This window comes from Chelonoidis abingdonii, chromosome 9, assembly GCF_003597395.2.
Source record: "Chelonoidis abingdonii isolate Lonesome George chromosome 9, CheloAbing_2.0, whole genome shotgun sequence".
NCBI lineage: Eukaryota > Metazoa > Chordata > Testudines > Testudinidae > Chelonoidis > Chelonoidis abingdonii.
In genome coordinates, this window is record NC_133777.1 from 65,762,795 (window position 1) to 65,786,388 (window position 23,594).

The 23,594-nt window shown below is 39.3% G+C and overlaps 1 protein-coding gene and 1 long non-coding RNA gene across 2 annotated transcripts in view; one reads left to right on the plus strand and one right to left on the minus strand.

The window, feature by feature from the left end:
• LOC142047327 (uncharacterized) overlaps window positions 1-4,812 on the plus strand; it is a 28,405-nt gene extending 23,593 nt beyond the window's left edge. Inside the window, exon 3 of the long non-coding RNA XR_012656559.1 lies at window positions 1,368-4,812. This is a non-coding gene — a long non-coding RNA (uncharacterized LOC142047327). The remainder of the gene's footprint in view (window positions 1-1,367) is intronic.
• Window positions 1-23,594, minus strand: part of FBN1 (fibrillin 1) — a 221,881-nt gene that overhangs the window by 131,807 nt on the left and 66,480 nt on the right. The window contains exons 7-8 of the mRNA XM_032762923.2: window positions 8,277-8,474; window positions 5,009-5,134 (exon numbers count right to left, since the gene is read on the minus strand). Of these exons, the coding sequence (XP_032618814.1) occupies window positions 5,009-5,134; window positions 8,277-8,474 (324 nt within the window). The remainder of the gene's footprint in view (window positions 1-5,008; window positions 5,135-8,276; window positions 8,475-23,594) is intronic.

Consider the following 23,594-nt stretch of genomic DNA (forward strand, 5'->3'; position numbering starts at 1 on the left):
TAACTCATGGTCATTAATGATTGTGACACACTGCACCCCGAAGTAGCACCGTGTAATCGCCGTATTCATTATCGGGGCTAGTTGTGATATTCCATACAAAGCATGCCATGTAAGTTATCATAGGAAAGGTCATGATCTGCTGAAACCCATTGCTCTGTCAAAATATGTATATTGTTAGTGTGCATGAAGTTATGAGATTTTGCTGTATGGTTGTTATTGAAATATGTTGTGAGTTTGGGAGTTGCCCACTGCTAGTTCTCCAGTGACGACAACAAAGGAGGTGACCAGTGCCCAAGAGGGCGTTAAATGGCCATTAATCAGCAGGGGAGTTGTAAACAAAGGATTTACAATTCTTTAAGAGAGTTGCACACTAGGGATGTGGGGGTCGGGGGATTGCTCAACTCTGACTCAGCAAGGCCCACCAGGACATGTCTGGGTTAGTATTTTCCAGGCACATGGACTGAGGATATAAAATAGGGGACCATGGCATCATGTGACTACCTTTCTCCTCCCCCACCTACATTGAAGGCAACAAGAATGGAGGGAAGACAAAGACCTAAACTGAGGTGACTGGTCATAGGTTTAAAGGGAAAGTCTGTATTACCATTTGTAACTTACCTGGGGTGAGAAAAACTGCTTGATCCAAATATTGCTTAGCCTAATAAGGTTCAGGATTTAGATTGCATGCTTACTTTTTATTTTCTTTGGCAACTATCTCTGACTTTTTATGCCTACCACTTATAATCACTTAAAATCTTTCTTATTGTCAATAAACTTATTTTAATGTTTTATCTTTACCAGTGACTTTGTCTAAAGAGTTTGGGAAATCTGCTCAGTTTACAAAGGCTGGTGCATGCCCACTTTCCTTTGACGAAGTGGTGAACTAGTTAATAAACTTGCACTACTCAAGAGAAGAGCTTGAGTTCAAGGTGGTATATTCCTGAGGTGCAAGTCTGGGGGCTTCTAAGATTTGCTAGTGTTTCCCTGTGTATGGTTCAAGAGGGGCTTGGGGAGCCTTCATGCTACTTAGCTGGGCTTGCCTCTGCATGCTGGTAGCTGAGTAATAACAGCACCTGGACGGATTCGCTGCTTGTTACTGGCAAAGAATTTTGATAGTCCAGACTGGAGAGTTAAGGTGGCACAGCGGTCCCACAGTTCCAGGTTGTACCTCAGGGATCCCGTCACACAATGATCCTGTGCCGTCTCTTAAAAGTAGTATGTTAGCCCAGAAGTCCTGGCAAAATTTCAACGTGTGTAACTGCATTCTACCTATGGTATCTGCATTCCCCATGGTTCTTCAACGAGGGAGGCTGATAACAATACAAATAACTAAGTAATATTGTGATTATGTTCCATTAACTTTTCAGATCACATATGCATGCTGATTGAAGCATGGACCAACACCTAGCTGAGGAAAATATAGCAGACTCTTCACTGCTGTCAGAACCTGCACGTCTCTGTAGCAGTCTTGAACAGAATTTCCATTCATTGCAATGTAACCACAGGATACACAAGGTACAGCATATGGAGGTGGGAGTTTCCTATCACTGAAGGGCCTGAAAATTGCAGTAGCGGTGTTTGCTGGGATGTCTATGTTTACATGTTTCAGTTTTGCAATTATTAATATTTCACAAGACACAAGTTCAGTCTTTATTATTCTCCATCTCCTCAGTGCTCTATCCCCCAGAAGGAAAGCCAAACCACCAGCAGCCAATGTGAAAAACATACAGTATGCAAATTCTTACAAAATGGCTTTCCATAATCTACAATTAAACTAAAATGTTTGTAAGATATTTATTACTCAAAATGAGGATTTTACCTTTTAAATGACTGTGCTCCAAATTTTCAAAAATGACTAATGATTCTGGGCCCCTCAGTTTTGGGGGGCCCAATCTGAAATTCCTGAAAGAGGGATGATTTGCAGAGGATGAGTGTCTATCAAAATCAGGCTCCTCTAAATGTTACAAGTTGGCACCCAAAATTATTAAACACTTTTGAAAAATGTAGAGCTGGTTTCCCACTTCTGTTAACATGAATCTATTTTAAACGTAACACCCTAAATCAGTGATATTCAGTCTGAGGCTCGCAAGCCCCAAGTGTCTCTTTAATGCATCTTCCGCATCTCTTTGCAGCACATGATAATAAAACACTGGTTAATAATTAAATCAGACAATCTAAATTAATAACCAATCAGGATGCTTTTACTAAGTTATTAAACGATTGTGGTTGATAAAACAACAATACTTTGTCATTCATTTTGCTATGAGAATATATATAAATTAAATATTTCTCCTGTCATACTGTTTAATATGAATATATTGTACTATAGTAAATGAAACAATGAATTCATACTACTGACATGCATCCAACGAAGTAGGTATTCACTCACAAAAGCTCATGCTCCAAAATGTCTGTTAGTCTATAAGGTGCCACAGGATTCTTTGCGGCTTTTAACAGATCCACACTAATACAGCTACCTCTCTGATACTTCATACTACTGTGGCTCTTTTGGGTAATGATGATTGCTAATTTGGCTCCTCAACCACTGTGGTCTGAGTATCACTGCCCTAAATGAACATTGTCAGGAAAAAAGCTATAGGTAAGGAGGAATAAATTAAAACCATATGCACATTATTGGACTGTGTAGTCAACTCTCATCTTTTAAAGGCCCAGTTCTGGATCCTTTGTGGGCCCAAAATTCCCAATGAAATGAATGGGAGTTTGTGTGAGCAAGAAATGGAGGATCAGTACTTGCATGGAACCATGCTACTGTTGATATTCTCCTTGGGCCATATTCTGATGCACCCGCTTCCACTGAGTAGTGCCCTAGTGAAGCCAATTTGAATTGAATCACCTGTGGAGTAAGGAGCTATTCAGCCTCAGTAAGAGTATCAGGCAGGGTCAGTTCTAGGGGGACCACGCTGGGTGCCAGCTTTCAGGGGGTGCTGACCTACTGTGGCCTCAGGGTTTATTTTATTTTATTTTTTTTGCGTGCACTGATCTGAATGGCCGGGTATTTATTTGTTTGTTTTCTCTGCCACTCAGGGCATGGTAGTGCCAAAAACATTTTCCACCCAGGCTGGCAAAATGGCTAGGGCCATTCCTGGTATGAGGATTGGGCCCCAAATTAGTTAAGTAACATACATTGGAAACAAGCATTTTTATAACTAGACAACTCAACCAAAGAGGGATGAGAAAGCTTTGGAAATCATCCTCTTGTCATTTAATCTGAAAGAAATCTTTTCTAAGGACTGGAGTCTGTAAGATGTTAAGTGCCCTCAACCCTCATGGCCTCAGATCTTCGCAGCAGCATGTGAGGCCCAGTCCTGCATTACTAAAGCCGCTGAGACAATTGTCATAGACTTCAAGGTAAACGATCAAGCTACAGTGTTACTCAGTAAGGCTTGGGATGAAAGAGGGGGAGGACTTCCATTTTCAGGGTCTGTTTTTTTCCCCCTGATGGTGAAAGCTCTAAGTATACCATTTTCCAGTTACATTATTTTAAGAAGAAAACTGAGTTAATATTGTCAAGTCAGCATTAAGCAGCAGTAAAATCCCCATGATCATGTAACTATAAGGATCATCAAGACCAGCGGCGGCTCCAGGCACCAGTGCACGCTTCGTGTGCCTCCGTGCAAGCCGGAGGAGGTGCCAAGCCAGTCCCTGCAAAGATGGCAGTCAGGCAGCCTTTGGCGGCACGCTGCAAGAGGTCCCCGGTCCCACGGATTTGGCAGTAATTCAGTGGCGGGTACGCTGAAGCTGCGGGACCGGCAGACCTCCAGCAGACAAGCTACCGAATCCACGGGACTAGGGACCTCCCGCAGGCGCGCCGACAAAGGCTGTCTGACTGCCGTGCTTGGAGCAGCAAAAAAACCTAGAGCTGTCTCTCATCAGGACTTGCACCCAGGCCTCTAGGGTCAGCAGGTGACTGGCATCTCCATGCTGCCACCCAAGGGCAGCTGTAACGAGGCTGCTCCCTGTGATCCACAATACACAGAAGTTGAACACCACTGGAAGTTCCACTTCAAGTGATCTGACTGACAGTTGTCTTAGCCATCCCTAATAGGCTGCTTGACCCTACAGAAGCCCATGAGGTGTACCAAGCAGTATCCAGGCAACAATGTGGATCCCTAGCTAGCTGCCATGACTGCCCTGCTTCTGAACTCCTGGTGTTGACCTAGGCTTTGATTTGGATTCTGACCCCTGATCAACCTCCAGAACCCCAACACTGACTAGGATACTAGGTATTGACACTCAGCTTGATTCCTGACTCTGTCTCCAGCTCTGACCTGTGGCTTGACTCCAAACTCTGACTCCAGTTTTCAGCCTCTGCTTGACTCTTGACACTGGCTCTGACCCCTGACTCCAAGCTTCTGCCACTAGTCCTGCCTCCTTTGCCCAAGCTCCTGATTGTAATGCATATTTCTGCACTGCCATCTGCCACTCATCTACATAACGAGGACCAAAGCAGTGATAAAGGAAGACAAAACACTTCATCTAAAGTAGAAAAGAAAAAACACAAAAAATATATAACTTCCAAGGACAGTTAGGTCTTAATCTTGCAGTTGTTACTCAAGTCAAGCTCCTATTCATGTCAAATGGAGTGTTACCTTAAGTAAAGAGAGGAAAATTGGATCCTGCATGTCAAATAAGCATTCTTGTAAATCAAATTGTGCAAAGACATGTACCTCAGATATTTCTAAAGCAAAATATTAGTTCATAAATACTCTCTGTTTTCATGTTTAATTTGATTCAGATGTATCTTGAGTTTTTAAGTCTGTAAAATATTACATGAATAAAACTGGAAAAAGCTGCAGGGCCAATATTTTCTCTGGTTTAGAAGAAGAAAGGCGTATTGTTCATATGTGCTGTGTGCAATATCATTTGCATACTCAAGGAAATAAGAGAGACTGGAACATTTGTGACAATCTTCTAAACAAAGCTGGCATCAAACCAAAGATCCCCCCCGCCCCACTTACTTTGAGATGAAAGTTCTGAAAGTTCTTACCTTCGCATTTTTGTGTCACTTCATTAAACTTGTGTCCAGCTGGGCATTTGCACTCAAAAGATCCAACAGTATTAATACAATTTCCCCCTTGACAGATCCCAGGGATGGCTTGGCATTCATCCACATCTATCATATAATAAAGGAAATACACCCACATTTAATTCATTCCTCAGAAAGAGCCATAACAATTTGTCCATGCAGAAACTAAGTAAATATGCCTAAATCTGTTGCTCATCCCATCATAATATTATGATTCTTGCCCGTGAAGAGATTGATTCTGTAATTACATTATAGAAAGAGTGATTAATTACAATTCTCTAAAAAAATTTCTATAAGAAATTGCTTGCTTATTATTGTTTCACCGTTTCAGCTTATTGCTCTTACATTCACTTCTGTTTTTCAAAACATTCGGGGCATTTTCAATACAGGGAACATTGTCCTCTGAAAATCAGGACCCTTTAAGATTTCTCAAATTGGGCACCCACAAATCACTACATCGAAATCTGAAAATCTTGACAGGCATGTACAATAGGCATATGCAGAATGAGGCATATGCAGAAATTTTGGATGAGCGAAAGAGCTGCAAGCTACAACCTGTGGGAGAGACCCTTGTTCTCTGTGGTATTCAGCCTACTATTGATGGGGAGTTTTTATTCTTCACTCCCATGGCGCAACGGGCCAACTACTCTTAAATAAGTGGTGGTTAGGACCTGGTTTAAGAATCCATGACTGACATTAATGAACAATGTACTTCAATATTATTGATGTAGCTTTTTACTTTCCCTTTTTTTCCTCCTCCTTATATTTAATCTTTATTTTTAAGAAAATGAAACTACAAAATTGATGGCACTTTATGGGAAGGAAATGAAATGTGAACATCTCAAGGGATCTCCATTTTTTGTCCCCACATCTATCTTAACACAGCAAGGCTGCACATAAATATTAAGGCGCAAAAGTCTGGCTAGACTATGGCTTTCAGCAATGGCTGCTTTGGAAAGTGGAAGGGAGGAGGAGCAAAGCAGAAGTGGGAGGTCTTGGAGGTCTCAGAGAATTCTTCTGGGAGCTGTACGGTAGTGCAAGTCAGACCCTGAACTCCACCATCTGTGGGAGCATTCAGAATGATCCTCCCACTGGCCACACCTCCACAATCCTTGTCTTCTAGCCTCAACTTGGGGAATCTATTGCTGCTGGTAAAACTAGATGATTGCAGTGCTTGTGCTCCTCACTGTTACTGGCTTATACACAGGGACACAAGATGGAGAAAACTCTCTGTCTGCCCTTTGTTAACACCACAAAGCCAGCCACAATCTGGCCCATAATGTCAAACACAAAATTACTTTGTCTACAAAAAGGGCTGAGATTCATGTGGGGGCTACAGATGGGATTTTCAAAAGCACCTGAGTGATCTAGGAATATAAATCCCATTAAAAGCCAATGGAACTTGTGCTCGTAAATTACTTAAAACACTTGAACATCTCATCCTACATCTTTGATTCTCTTGATTTTTAAGTGTTTAACATCTCAACCATGACACTTCATTAATTTAACTTCCCGCATTTTTTAAAATATGCCAGATAGACAGAAAAAGAGCAGATTTGAACAGTGGGCAACAATTTTGTATTTTTCTCGACATATTTATTTATATTATATATCTTAAATGTGTGTCCATTTATCTTACTGACTCTCAAACATCATAGACGTGTTCTTTCTTCAGAGAACCTGCGTGAACAAGCCTGGATTTTATTGAACCTGCTTTCATTTTACTATTTAGATCAAATATGGATGTGAAATAACATCCACTAAGATTGAAGACATTTAAGTTATCTGATTTAAAGAGGACTGGATGTCATACAATTGCATGAAGAATAAAGATAATACATAGTTCCATAGCTGGTCTGTTAAAAGTATGGACACAAGAGAAGAGATCAATTGGAAGTACAAGTCAAACCTACAGAGCCAAAACTGGATTGGCATTGCATGTATTTGCGTGCTAAGAAACCTGCAGTGTGAAGAAGCAGCCTTGTTCTGGACCATACAAACCATCAGAGGTCGCTCTGCAGCCTTCCTGTGACAGAAACAATGGAAAGGTATAACAAGGTGCAGCCTGAGAGCTGAGGGCAGGGGTCAAATATTTATGCACATACAGTCCCTGACCTGCCAATGAGTGCAATACTCAACTGTCTACACGGTTTCTCCCTGCTCTTTCACAGGGAGAGAGGACTGTGCCTTAGGACGTCTCAGGTCAGAATATGGGCACGTGTATCCCACAAAAGCAGCATTAACATGTGTCCATCTAGAGGTATATCAGGCCTGTTTGCAGGCACCAGACAGGACTTGGCCTGTGGTACAAGATGTCTAAATGTTTTAATGCAATGGAATGCCTTGAAGTTCTTCACAGGAATTTCATGATTAAATAAAATTAGTAATAGATTTATAATATTTATCTTCTCTATTCTCACAATACAAAATATGTTAGAGAGGTCTAAATGAACAAGTCCGAAAGATACAGTCCTGGGAATTTATAATCCATACCAGTTCAGTACATGGCTGCCCCTGTTAACTTTCTCCTGTTTCCTGCCAGACATCCAGACAATAAAAGAATTTGTACAGCTGGAAGTATTAGAATAAAAGCCAAAAAAGCAGCGTAAGGACTTTCTAGGGTGAGGCATGCTCAGAAAGAAGCAAGCAACATCTGGGTGGATTTTACAATTTGAACCAAATGCAAATGTATTTCCTAAAATTGTTTAAAATGTACAATAGGCTATTTTTAATTTGGGCATTTTAAATGGCACGACATGCAGTTTTCTCCAGGTTAGATGAATGTAGCTCAAAAGACAAGACATACAGACCAAACCGAATGCCAACAAATTGAAGTAAAAAAAAAATTAAGCTAAGCAGAGAGAACAACATCTTCACAGGTTTGGTTTTCTGTCTGTCTTGAGTACAGTTTGAAACAGAACAAACTCCTTCTCAGAGTGGTAATGTGTGTATAGAGAAACAACACTATCCAGTCAAATGAAGGAGCTGCTGGCAATGAAAAATTCATTAAGAACCTGGCTGCTCTCACATGACCTAAGTTACTAGTGCACTTACTTGAACATCATACACTTAGTGAACCATAAAGTAATGTATCTGACATCGTTTTTCCATTCTTCCCACATACAGCAGAGAATGGCTTAGGACAGGTTATACAAAGCAATGTAACTCAATCAAGATTAAGCCATTAATAATTTTAGCAGTTCTTGGTGAAACTTTGCACCTAGCTTACCTTGACAGGCTCCTGTGCGAATATTTGGAATGAAACCCCGGCGGCAGGGATGAGGCTGAGCTGGACACATTTCACAGGGATGACCCCAAGCTCTCCCAACTGTTGCACAGCAAAGGGTTTTTGTGCAGACTATTCCAGTGAGCTGTCCCTGGCACATCTGATTGGTTACCAGTGTGAAGCACGGGCCAGTCCTATAATCTGAACCAAAGAAAGGAAATCTAGTCAGCATCACATTAGAAAGACATTACATAAAACTCATAATAAAGCAGAGCTGGGTAAATAATTTGCAACTAATAATTTACCCCATAAAAATCCCCCCAAATCCCTCTTTCCAACATAGTGATTGTCCATGGGCACATAATTTCTCTCAGGTTTATTTTTAATAGTCAATATATTTGAATATGAAATAAACATCCCTGTGGATTGATCATGATTACTTTACCATGAATACTTGATGTTCAAGATGCTCCAAGTCTCTTCATAATTTTCAGGACTAAATGTAAGCCTTGTTTCTTTGTCTTAGCTTCCTTACCATTGCTCTTCATAGAGCCCACACGTTTGGGTGAGAGGGAGAAGTGAGAAGAAGAAAAAGAATTCCACTACTTTTTAAGGTATTCCTGCACATGATGAGGAGTAAGAGTTTTGTTGTTTTCTTTTATTTAATGGGAGATGCTCAGATATTATCACGATGAGGCATACCTCTGTAAAATGGTAGACACTCAGATTTATTTGTAACTGGTCAGATAAGTTACATGGTATTGTTTTTCCTTGAGGGGACGCATCTTTGCATGGGTACGTTTAAAATCAGTCTCTATGGTTATTCATCAATGCAGCTAAGCAGGTGCCATTCTGTGAATGGTTGTGTCAGTAAAATTCAACCCCTCAAATGTTCACAGAAAGACAACACTATAATGCATATGCGCATGGCTGAAGCTATTGTAGTTCAGTTACAAATTTGATCAAATATTTGTGCACCTTTTTTGCTTAATGCATGCCTGTATTTAAGATGGCCCCAGAAGGAAAACTCCTTAAACTGAATAACTCCCACACTTTGGGGAAGTTAAGCTCTAGATCTGGGATCCACTTTGCAGGTTAGGATCATATCTAGTAATAATATCAGTGAGGTCTTTTCATCAAATTGAATGAAGTTTGTTTTAATATTTAGCACAGTACTTAAAATTACCTTTATAAAAGAGGTTCTCTTTGTTTCCACAACTGTTGTTTTTAAACAGGTCTCAAGGGTATGTAGTCTACATGAAGTTAATTAAGCATAATTTTCAGGGTTATACAGACATTTTCCGTACCAACCATATGGGTAAACTTTGCCTACATCTGAACTGAGGGCATGTGGAATACATCTGCTTTGATTTGTTTATGGTAGTACAGACCATTTATCCAACAGACAGAATTAAACTGGGATGTTAATAAAATATTAGTAGCCTTTATTTTGTTCCATTCTCCCACAGCAACAACAAAATAGAAACACCAATTCCTGCTGTTTCCAGCACATGCCAAATCCCACTCATCAAATAAAAATTTTGATCTTTTTACAGAAGATTCATCACTCCCTTTTTTTTCCCCCTTTGAATGGAAAAATCTGGAGGCCAATAAAAAGGATTAGTAAAAAGATGAATTTGGATGCTCACGTTAACCTGTGTTCACAGAGAAAACCATGCTGTTTTTTAGTGCCAGTTTCTCATATAAGGGCCTGATCCAATGCCCACTGAGGTCAATAGGACTTTTACCACAAACATCAGTCGGCTTTGGATTAGACACAAATAATATATGCTGATACAGTACAAGGTGAATGCTCAGAAAAAGAAAGTGAAATGAGTTCCAGTCAAAATATTAAAAGAAGAAACTCTAATTGCAGAACAAGTAAAGCCATTACAAAATCATAGACATGTAGGGCTGGAAGAGACCTCGAACGGTCATCTAGTCTAGGCACTTCCTCATGCAGAGGCCGGACAAAGTATACCTAACACATACATACTTATATCACTCACATTATTTACATTCCTTTAAAAAAAACATGTTTGGCTTTGTAAATCACGCTGATTTCAAGAGGTTATAAATGGGCCTTCTTCTACAAGGCCCTGAACTCTCCCTGACTTGGGTATTGATTTCACAAACTCTTCCTCACAATCTATATATAATCCATCCAAGTTCAAGTCAAGTCAATGCAGCTACTTCAATAACCAAAGCACAAAAATAACGGTCTGCATGATCAAGCCGTTAGTTGGGATTTGAGAGAAAAGCTAGTTGAAAAATGCCAGGTAAAAAAGCAGAACAAAATTCAGAAGTTTTCATTGAAAATTTTCATTTAAATTTTTGAAAAATCTAACCCTTTTTATAAGCTGCTTGAAAAACAAAAAAAAAACCTTTTAAAATATAGTTGAATTTTGCAAACATTTGCTGCTGAAAACACAAACATTTTCACCTAACTCTAGTTGATGGGACTCAGCACTTTACTGCAGATGACCACCAGATTGCTAGATAGGGCCATTATCTATTTAATGGGCATTCCACAATGTTATACATTCTTTCATGTATCTACTAGTTATTTGCATAAACCAGTTCCAATGACAGTTTGTCTCAGAGCATGCCTGCCCTGCAGCACTCCCTCCTGACCTAGTGTGGTGTCAGAGTCACTCATTGCCTTAGTTTCCCTTCTCTCAGGGCCCCTTAAGAATTCCACGCCATCCAAGTGAGTATAAGATATAATACCCCTGTTGGGTTCTTTCTTATTAAATTCAAATAAACCTGATATAAAGTCTCTCTCCTTGGGTTCAGGGGGGTGTACAGTCCCCTTTTGGGGGGGTCTGCATTTCTCTGGAAGCGGCTTTCCCTTAGGAGAGCTTCTCTTTGTGTGAGCACCTACCTGCAACTGAGCCTTGATGGCCTTTTATCAAGCTCCAGTGCTCATTATTCCATTAACTGCCTACATAGGGGAACTGTCATTCCCCTTAAATTAGCTTGTCACGGGTTCAGGCTCCCCTTAAAGGGGCCAGCAACCCCCTGGCACAGTTGCATACAATTCATAAAAGGATGGCAACTGTAACAGCACTTGTGCTCTCACACATTGTCACAAAAAGAATATTAAAGTCAATGGAGTTAGGCCAATTTACGTGAGCTGAAGATCTAGCCCATTAAATCAAGGGGAAGGAATGAGGTTGTGTTGCAATGGGTCACTCTTGCACTGACTACAGCAACTAGACAACTGTACGTATTTCTTTAAAAGATCCCTTGTGTTCATTAAGCCACCACATTGGCTGCCAAAATACGTATGTCATAAACAGATAGTAGGAGTTAATAGAACAGAAGTACTTTATATCTCTTTTGCCTGTAAAGGGTTAACAAGATCAGTGAGCCTGGCTGTCACCTGACCAGAGGACCAATCAGGGGACAGGATACTTTCAAATCTTGGGGGAGGGAAGTTGTGTGGTATGCTGTTAGTGTTTTGGTTGTTATTCTCTTCTGGTTCTGAGAGGGACCAGACGTGCAACCAGGTGTCTCTCCAATCTCTCCAATACAGCGCTTATAAGTTCAGAATAGGAAGTATACGAAGATAAGCGAGTTAGACTTATGTTTGTTTTCTTTATTTGCAAATGTGCATTTGGCTGGAAAGCGTTCAAATTTGTTATTTGCTGAAAGGATTTTAATTTGTACTTGTATACTTAGGCTGGGAGGGTATTCCCAGTGTCTATAGCTGAAAGACCCTGTACATATATCCATTTAAATTTACAAAGATAATTTTTACTGTTTGTCTTTCTTTAATTAAAGTTTCTGTTAAGAACCTGATGTTTTTTTTATTCTGGTGTGAGACCCCAGGGATGGGGTCTGGATTCACCATGGGATTGGTGGGGGAGAAAGGAGGGAAGGGGAGAGAAAGGCTAAATTCTCTCTGTGTTAGGATTACTTTCTCTCTCAGGGAGAGTCTGAGAGGGAGAGAGAAGGATAGGGGGAAGGTGCATTTTCCTTCTGTTTAAGATTCAAGGAGTTCGAATCACAGTGGTCTTCCAGGGTAACCAGGGAGGGGAAGCCTGGGAGAGGCAACGGTGGGGAAAGGGTTTTCTTCCTTGGTTTAAGATCCAGAGGGTCTGGGTTTGGGTTCCCCGGGCAAGGTTTTGGGGACCAGAGTGTACCAGGCACTGGAATTCCTGGTTGGTGGCAGTGCTACAGGTCTTAAGCTGGTAATCAAGCTTAGAGGAATTCATGCTGGTACCCCAGCTCTTGGACGCTAAGGTTCAGAGTGGGGAATTATACCATGACAACGTACCATTGGCAGACTTGGACCAAAATGCAGCACCGCGATACATAACGATAATTGGTCCAAGTACAGACTGGATGGCATTGCCCAATGCGACTCGGAGTATTAGGCCGTCTGCAACAACTACAACACCCAGATCTGCATCACCCTGGGATCTTTAAGTGCTCACATCACATTAACCTTGATGTCTGTAAGTACAGTTTGTCTTTCTTAAATGTAAATGTATTGTTTAAAAAGTAAATTTTAAATGACTGGAGCACTGATTTTAAAATTCAGATCGGTCTAAGGACCAGAGATGAAATCCTGCTTGCCTTACTCAGAGGAGTTACCATCCTTAAGTTGACAGAAATTCTCATGCAGAGACTTTGCACCAGCCTTAGAGGACAATGGTTCAAACTAAGGGCCTCGTCCTGCACTATACTCAATGACAGTCCATATAGATGTGTGGATAGTTTCAGGCATGGCTGATGGCCAAAGCTGCCAGACCCACCTCCAATTTTATTTTTGGACCACTGATTTAAAAACCATCTGTAGAAATCAAGACCTCTTTTCCACTTTTGCACATTGGCAGTCTGATTATAAAGTACTAGAGCCCTTCAAAATCAATACACAATTTCCCAAGGAAATACAGCCACTGATGTTCATTGGAGTCATGTGTACCTAAATGCACATGAATAGCTTTGAAAATTACCTTTATATTTTAGCTGAAGATGAGACTAAAGACTTAGGTCATACTAAAGAAGCAGACTGGGAGAAGGAGTTTGCTTTAGTCCATTGTGAAGCAGGGTGGAGAAAGAGAAGAGGATTATACACATTAGACCACTAGGTAGAAAAACAGTCTCCAAAGGTCAGAGTAAATGAGATATTCCATGTACTATTACAGCTAGCCATTGATCAAGAACTGTCAAATTAACCTCATCACACATACAAGGAAACATGTCAAAAGAGAAGGAGTTATTTAACACTTGGAATCTGGGCAGTGGATAATTTGTTACAAAAGTATCAGAAGGAGGAAGAAAACATCTACTGATTTCCATGTTACAGTGTCACCAACCCAGGTTTCTGAAACAACGCAAGAAGAAGGAGAAAGGAGAAAAACAAAATAATGGAAGAGGAAGGAACAATATGAGGAAATATCTTCAACATACTATTACAGCGTACAGGGAGAAATTTCTACTTTTGCCTTTCACATCAATGGTATTTGTAGCCTATACGCCTCCTGTCTTCTATAGGAACTTAGCGTTTTTCAACTGAATTCACACTAAAAGGGCCAAGACTTTGATCAGAACTCTAGTTACTAGTAAGGAAAAGCATTTAATTTACTAGATAATTAAAATTCAGTGAACAGTAATATAATGGTAGGTGCTATATGAGAGAGAGTTTCATTTTTTTGTCCCAGTCCCTTTCCCCCTGGAATGGCAGAGGTGGAGACTGCTCTAGCCACACATCCAGTTCTGTGGAAGAGGGAAGTATTTGCATTGCTCAAGAGTGTCCCCATCAGTTGAAAAGAAAAAGTTGATGGATTCCAAAAGGAATTTCATCCAGTCCTTGTCTAGAAGTATGTGGCGGCATCATTTATTTTGGGGGAGAGAAAGGAAACACAAGCGAAAGGTTGGATAGGAGAGAAAGGGAACACAAGCGAATCCCTAGACCTCTGGAAGGGATTCCAAACAATGCTGGGCAGTTTTGATCTGACTGAGTAAAAAAAAAATTCTATACTGTACCTCAACTCTCCAACAGACAAAGTTGGAATTTAGTACTTTGGGTCAAATTTTCAAGAGGCCTCAACCCAGTTTCATATCTTGTGCCTGCAATTTTGTAAGCACAAATTCAGAGCATACAAATTCAGAGCATGCAAATTAGCTCTAAAATTACAGCAACAAATTTAGAGACTACTTTTGAAAATTGAATCTTTATTGGGAGGTGGGAGTAACACAGAGTATTTTATTTTTCAAAGATTTAATACTAAAAATATCCTTATGTCTATTATATAACTATCTAGGTAAATACTACATTCAACTAGACTGGTAAAAAGAAGATTCATGACATGATAGAATTTCCAAAACAGGACCTGATCCTGCAGTGCTTACACAGGCTAAAAAAACTCCCATTAACTTAGCTGATGTTACAAAGCTGTAACTACATAATTATGCTATTCATGTACTGTTAAAGAGTTTGAAACCAATGACCACCACATAGCAGCAGTGTGAATGCTGTAGTAAATACTATCTGTTACAGTTGTGATTCTTTGGGAAAACATTCTTTCTTGATAGGGTTGGAAAGTTTAGATCCTAAAGCAAAAAGCGTTACCTGGGATTATTAAAAGTCTCTTCCCACAATTTTAAGCCACAAAAGACTTCTAGGTCCATGGTTACTTCTCAGACAAGTACAGATGCTTTAACAAACATCTTATGTTTATATGTTACTTTTAAATTGTTTTTAACACTTGTAACAATGTAACAGGAGCCCTCTTTTAATCTTCTATTTGTGTATATCTGATTATTTGAAGATGGGATCATGATGATCTTGATTGTAGCAAAGATTCCAGATCAGATGCAAACTTTAAATAAGATCAGCATCAAATACATTGGTGTTGCAGTCTAGAAATGGGATGGAATCAAAACTTTGAATCCATATGTTGAGGGTCTTCAAAATCCAATTGTAGATACAGATCTTGATTTTGAAAATGAATCCTGGTCTTGAACCAAAGCAAACCTTCGCATCTGTAAACCTCTGAGCTTTGGGACGTCCAAAATGCACCTGTGGAACATGCAAAATTTGTGGCTTGAGCCCATCTCCACTGTAAACACTAGTGAGAATCTATCAATCACTGGACATCTCAGTATCAACACTGGTCTGTGACAGCAAGAGGAAAGATCACTGAAAAAAGTACTTAACTTAACTCTTCCTACTGAAAGATCTCAGCTAAATGCTCATGCCAAGATAAATCTAACCCTGGTGACCTTGCAAGCACAAAATGCTTCCTGTAACGAATTAATTAGCATCAGAAATGTAGCAGCGCAGAAGTGGCATTTCTGGCAAATTAATTTTAGAGAACTACACATATTCTGTAAGAACGAACATCAGTCTGTAAACAATCTCATGTGGGAAGGTGAGGGGCAATATATTTACTCTAATTAACACAGATGCTAATGACACCCCACAAAGAATGGAACCTACAAAAAGATTTCTCAGGGTGGTTGTAACTGCCTCTCTCTAGTAGTAAAAGCACAGGGCCAAATTCTACTACTCTTGTTCAGACAAAGCTCCCAAAGAACTCAAGGGGAATTTTGCTTGAGTAAAGATTGGAGGATTTGGCCCAAAGATTGTAGGAATGGGAAATATATGCATTCCACAAGCAATAACACTGTTCTGAAGAATCTGTATTTTATTTATTTTGTGGTTTGTGACTCTGCTGTCAAGAAGATCCAAATACTTAATCCATTGGTTTACTGTAGTGTTCACTCTAATAGACAATGTTAAGGTTACATACAGAGGAGAGACCCACTCTATTTCCACTTGCTCTTAACTTAGAGGAAAATTACTCTGTGTGGGTGAAACTTTACAGATAAAATATAGGCCGTTTCTTATCTTCTTTTTTCCTTTTCTTGAAAAACCAAGAAAATTAAATGCAAATAACTATATGGATGTGGTTTTTCTCTCAAACTAGTATAAAGCATTAGTAACTCCACATAAATCATAGAAACCTACTTAGAAAATATATTGAGTTTGCCCCATAAACTGCAGTATTAATGTTCCAAACTGTTGTTTGGTGTATTAATATTATAGTTTATATAGAACACAAGATATGTGTTATACAGAAACATAACCATTTGCCACAGCAGTGTGTGCATCAATAGTCTATTGGTGCACAGCTCTCTTATGCACACACCAATACCTTACTATTACTCATCTGTTGTGGCTAATTTCTTAACGAGTCAATACCATTGACTTACTTTTCTAGAAGTCTTGAACTGAGCAGCCACCTGCCATGGGTATATTTGTGCTGAGCAGCTCTTTAAGACCAATACAACTTAAAATACTGTTGCCTCACTTCCATTTTTAATACACATTTACCTCCCACCAACTACAATATTAACAGAGCAGCACTGTTTCAGTTACCACATGTTCCACAGTATTTCAGTCACTACTGTCTCTTTCCTGAACTAAAAGAGCAACAGAACTGCATGGAAGGAATACAATGATGTAAATGCATCCATCAGTCTCCAACTATTTCGAATCCAAACCTTTATAACAATAACAAACAAAAGGAGGAGCTATATACTTATACATGACAGAGAAGATCACAACATGCCTCTTTCCAGAAGGCAATGTGTGCTATGACTGAAACAAGATTAGACTGTATTCCAAAAATTACTGTGAGGCCGAGAACTGATGAGAAAGTGACAGGAGACGGAGTGTAGTATGTTATTCCCTGATATCCAGAAACTTCTATGCTTAAACTCTGTACCGTTCACTTTTTCTTAACATCACCTTAGTAAACTGGAACATTAACTGTGGACAGTTAAAGAAAACAAAAGTTAGGAGTTGGGCCTCAAATCTGCAGTGCTCCTTATCTCTCAGAGTGCTCCTAGAGATCTCAGACACATTCAAGGTCCTATGGTAAAGGAGGGAGAGCTTTTTTTTTATTATTTTTTTTAAAACAAATATTATGTCACACACACCTTGCAAAAAAAACCCCAAATAATGCAATCTAATGTATTTCACTGCAGTAAGAGGTGGAGAAGGCAACTACACTGTGTCCCTGCTTCCCTTTACACAATGTCCCTGGCAGTTGCTTGTATACAGCACTTTCAACTTGGTTATGTGACTCACCTAACTGCACAGACTGAGTCAGCAGGCAGACCTAAGAACTCAAGATGTCCTGCCTTTCTTCATCTTAGCTTGCTATTTGTATAAAGTTGTCCTTTATAATAGTGTATCAAACTACGTGACAAGAAAGAATTTCATATCACCAGTCAACCCAAGAGCACCCAATTACAAAGCTTATCCCTTACAGCGGCGACACTGAAATTTGCTTGATGATAACTGTGTCACTCCTTTTTCTACATGGGCCATTTCCTCACAAAAATATTCACTATTTAACACACAACACCTCTCCCCTACCCACACTATCCTAGCCAAGTCCTAAAATGTTTATTGCCATGGTTTCCAGGAGAGGCAGCAGGAGGCCTTTCAAACCTGTCATGAGAAAGGAAAAACAGCATTGTAAATATTTTTAATACTATTTCTTAGTGCGCTTAGCTCTGGCTCTCCATATTATTTTCCTTAGTCATGTAATAGAAATAACGACTCATGATGTTGGCACTCACGTACTTGCAATAAGCTGCTTTATTGCTCTAACTGTTCAGCATTTAAATCAACCACAAAAGTTGTTTACTGCTTCATTATACTGCAGCACACACAAATGACATTGCATAATTTTATAACTTCAGTGACCCCATTTCTCCATGTCTCCACCACCCTTTGCTGGTGCTCGTACTGTAGCAGTATATATTGCCCTCGCTTGGCACATGCTTTAGCCTAAATTTATTTTCCATTCTGTAAGCTTTTTTCAAAAATCCATCTTTGCAAGATGATCTTTTTAACATGCCTATCTTAGCAAATGCTATCTAGTATTCCTGGGTACTGGTTAAAGAACAGGGCTTTTAAATAATAGTTTATTATCCACATAAGCCTGAACTATCTTTATCAGCTGCATATTTGATGTACAGAACAAATCCAGGCTGACCATTTTTAAAAATAGATTTTGGCAGTCCATGTTCAAAGCAAAATATACAACTTCTTTTCATGCCAGTTTTGTTCTTGCAACTGACCCACTCTCTCAAAGTCTGTCATTGAAAAGTAAGAACATTAAAGTAATAAAATAAAAAATAAATATTTGAAAAATTATAGAATTGGAGTGATTGTTGCACACATTTTAATCCAACCGGCAGACTATAGGCATTTCACCAAACATCAAGCTTAGCTCTATTGGTCCCAATTATGTCGCGCAGTATGTCCAAATACAGAAATTGTTACCACATTTTTTATTCTTTTTCATGATGAAGAAAACAGTAAGCAATGCAACTAAACGGAGAACTTCTCATATCTGAATAATCAGTTACCTGACACATTCTTCTTCCTCCCCCATTTCCTGTATTCCTGAAAAGGAATGCTCTGTTGTAGCTTTCATCTTTTCAATTCTTCTCAAAAGATTCTAACAATAATGAAATAAAATTCAATCTGATTTTCTCTCCTCCCTTTTGCAAGAATAACAAATTTTGGTGACATATTTACTGTCGAGCCCGGGATGATTATTAAGGAGAATGGGTTTCAATATTAAATAGTCTAATTGTTCACTTTAAAAGAGCAAGTTGGCTGTAGTTATTACTTCTTTTAAAGAAGAGTTCTTAAGAAGTGCCACGTTATAGGACTCTCCAAACACACCACAGATGATTAACTATAAACAGCAGGTAAGACAACACTATGTGACTACTCTTTGCGTTCTGTCTATTTGGCTCCAAAGACATTGACCAGAAAATAGTTTAGACTATCCAAAAGCAGTGCAAACTGTTATAAGAAAAATAGATCTAAGGAGCACGTAGATTAAATAGAGCAACCCTCTCGGGTGCAGGGAGGAGGGAAAGAGGAGAGGAAATGCTTACACTGACAATATGACACCTAGAACTGAAAGGGATACATTTGCTTTTTTAAAAAAAAAACAAAAAAAAACAAGGTGTGGGGTAATTTTTGTTTTAAAAAAAAACAACAAAAAAAACTAGAATGTTCTCTTCATTTCTTTTTTAAATATAAATATTCGTCTGCAGTGTGATGAAGCCAAATGCAACCGTAGCATGCTGGGGTGAGACCCAGTCCAGAAATTAAATGGATTACAAAGAAAATGGGGAAGTGAGATGAAGGGAACTGGCCAGTTTCAACGTCCAGCTAAGTGAAATGCAAAGAGTGAACGCACAATGGAAATGGTGGAAAAGAAATTAGAATATGTATTTCAGATTGGATAATTTAAAGTGATAGCAATAAATGCGGTCAGGAAGCTTTTCGGTAGGAGTATGTTTGCATCATACATAATCGCTTTCGTGATCCCGTCTCAGAGTGCAGGATTTCTAGACTTCTGGCAGTCCCTTAATGAGATTAGAGCAATCGCCAATCTCTTCTTACCCCAATCTAATGGCTGCCAAAAATCAGCTGGCTTGGGAAGAGAACGTCTCTCCCTCTTTACCATAACAAAATGGAATCAGCACTCATGGGAAATTATGGCTATGAAAAAAAGTTTCCCCTATGAAGAAATAATAAGCATGCAGACTATACTGGAATGTGGACTCTGACACACAGAACATGCTCGCTCATCCAACTGGGTTCTGCCAGGCACTTCTACAGATTTTCAGGTTAAAAATCTAAGCATTTCAGAAACATTTGATTAGTCACAGATTTTAACTGCTGTAAAAATTAGAGTCCTTAATTACTCAATTTGTTCAATTATCAGTGCCAATAAGCAATAAACTATCACTATTTTTTGCATAAGACAAGGGAAACTTATATAATTCCGTGCAGTAGCTGCTTGGTTAAATGCACCAAAACCACTATTTGGAGACAATAATAAATAATATACAAATATTCTATTTCATCTTCATAGTGTGTCCTTGATCATGATTTTATATCCACATTGCACTTTGCATCTCAGAAGGTCTCAGAGCATCTTATAAATTTAAACAGATATAGAAACAAATAATTTCAGACACCAATATGGTACATTCAACTCAGCAGCTAATAGCACTCAGCAACACTGCACAACCATTTCTGTCATGGGACTAGGTTTTGACCTCATTTACAGTGCTGCAAATATGGAGTAATTCTGATATCAGTGGAGTTACTCTGTATTTACATTGGTGTAACTGAGATCAATCCAGTTCGACATGTTTAGCCATCAAGGTGGTGTTCATTTTACTGTGTATTTTAACAGCGAATGCACGTAGTAATGATACTTCAGTAACTCTGATTATACCATCACTGAGATTTGATGGGAAAAGTGTACAACAGGTATGAGACTAAATCATATCTTCATTACATAGGTAATTAGGAAACACCTACTTTTCCCTTTGCAGGCAAAAGAGCTGATCCCCTGTATAACATTGTGACCTATAAACATTTGGGGTTTAATTCAGACTCAGACACAGTAGCTGAGATTCCACTAAACTGGAAGCAGCCTATGAAACACCGTCAATCCCAATTTACTAATATTTGGTTAGAAAAAAACTAACCTCTGATACAAATGGAAAGTGGTATTGTTGCTTTGAAAGGATCCTAACAGCCATTCGTTTCTCGGTCATGCATAGCAGCCATAGAGGATATAGTTCAGGGAGTGTTCTGCCTGTGAAGTGCTATTGTGTGGGTGGGTGTTCCAAAGACAGTGAACAGCTACACTCTGCGTGACTGATGCCTGCAGCAATGCTCTGTGGGATGTTCATCATCCCAGAGACGATAAAACTAACTGATTTCAACTCACAACAATGCTGTCACCTTTATATTAAAGCTACAAAATCCAGTTTTTCTAAGGAATAAGAGAGGCATCAAGCTAGGCAAAAATAAACATCAGACAAAATAGAAATCAAAACCTGGAGTCCTTAGCCATAGGCTATTACCAAGTTTTAAGTTTAAATTCTGCCTTTATATGCACGATGGGCGGGAGGTCTTACTGAACTTCCCAGTAGGCAACTTAATGAAGATCACCATTATTCAATATTTGTAAAACTTGACGTATTGGTTAAAGTAGAATTGTAAGTCTTCCTAAAAGGCTTTGGCCATTTTCATGCATACCAACTATGGCAAACCTATTGTTGCTATTCAGTATGTAAAAATAATTCCACATTCTCAACATATTGTTTAACATTTCCTGAATTTTGTATAACATCTGTGATGATGTAATTTGCTTTTCCTTAGTCTTCCTGCCAGCTATGTATACATTAATGTAACAGGTACTACAAAACTATCTAAGCATTCAACAAAAACAAAACAAAACAAAAAAACAACCCCAATTCTTCTACTTCCTGGTGGGAGATCCTAAGATTTCATTTGTCCCATGCTTGGTGCCAGTACAAGCCAATAAGTTTTGTAGGCTTCCCATGGGAACAACACATCTTGTTACCTGCCAAAATTTAATTTCCTCACCAAAATTAATTGCTGTAAACAAATGACTGATACAAATTTTCAGAGGTGTCTACTAATTTGGGGCATGTCCGTTTCCGAAGTGCTCAGCTTTAGAAGTCTATGGTGAAATTCTGGCCTCAATGAAGTCAGTGAGAGTTTGCTGCCAAGACAATCATTTAAATAACACCGCTATATCCTCCTTTTCAGAGGTGCTTAACACCTTTCACCCCATTTGAAGTCAATGGGGGCTGCCGCTGCTCAACACTTATGACAACCCATCCCTATGGGTGAAACCCTGGCTCCACTGGACTCAAAGACAGAACTCTCAGTGATTTTAATGGGACAGGATTCCATGCTCAGCGACTACAGCTCTGGATCCAAAAACAGAACCCCTCCCCCACAAAGTTAGGAGCCTCTTTTGAAAATCAGGCCCATTTTGGCTCAATCATAAATGACATGGTCCAATTGTATTTTACTAATGATCTGCTTCTGGGGAAGCATCAAAAGCTCGGAAATCTTAATTTATACCGAGTGGTCCGTTGCATGATTTGCTGTTTAGTTCTGGAAGATTCCTAGCTAGTTATTTTGAAGATCCCCATGCAGAAAAATAAAGGCTTCTCTCACCTCCACACTGTGTAAATCCCAAAGCTCCTTGAAAGTGGAACTTTTTATTTGTTGCCAGGACAATCATTTAAATATGTCAATGTAAATATGTAAAACATCTGGATCCAATGGAGTCAAGCAGTTGATCCAGAACAGTGGTGCTCCCAGAATCCATGTCAATGGGAACTAATAAATAGGAACATTTTCTCAGAGGGGAGGGGGGAGCAGAGGGCTCAAGCAGGCTGTCAGCAGAAACTCAATTACGACATTGACATGAACATGTAGTTCTGTTCATTCCTTGCATGCTTACACAGAATACTGTTGCTTCCCCACAAAATAGCACGATCTCTTGATTGGGAATGGAGAGCATATATGAAAGGGAGACTGTGCCATGTTTCCTTCCCCCTAAACTAATTGGGGGACAACTGACTAAAGCAAAAGCTTTGATTTTATTATATACTTTGCTATATACACGATATATTTTATGCTATAGTATACAGTACTATTTATTTTATAGTATATTATATACTACACTATATATTTTACTATGATACTGTGGATATAAATAGAATTCAGTCTCACTTTAGTGTTCATACCTGGCATTGGAGAGGCCTGCGTGTTGGAAACCTCCCTAAATCTCAATGTGGGAGTTCCTAACACACAAGTAGAGTGGGGTTAATCTGCCTCTCCTTTCTCTGCCTCTCTCTCTTTCTCCATAACTGAGTGTAATGTACTACTTAACCAGGCATGATGCACCATAGTTAATTCATCATGAGAAATGAGCCATGGCAGGAATTTATAATACGAATATTACTGAACGCCATGAAGTATGCGGGGTGGTGGTGGTGGTCATGAGAGTGTATTTAAAACACATTTATACCCTTAATATCTTTTCAAATTTGTCATATAGTTAAATATATTATTTATGGCCTAATGCTAAACTTTTTATAAATAAAAGCAGTTTGGGAAATTTTATGAACTGCATAGAGTACTCCTGCTAACAGGTGAAAGCAGATGCAGGAACTGAAGTCCAGATGCCTGTCTAATGTATATGCATCACTTGATAGCTTTACCAAGCGCTGTATATAATAGGCTGGAAATTGCTTACTGACTGAATCATTAAAAAGGAAGGATGCTCCTCAGTTTGACAGATGGCCGGGACTCAGGAGACCTGGGTTCGGTTCCTAGCTCTGCCACAGATTTCTTGTGTGTCACTGGACAAAGGACTTAATTTTCTGTGCTTCGGTTCCCCACCTGTAAAATGGAGTTGACAGTAC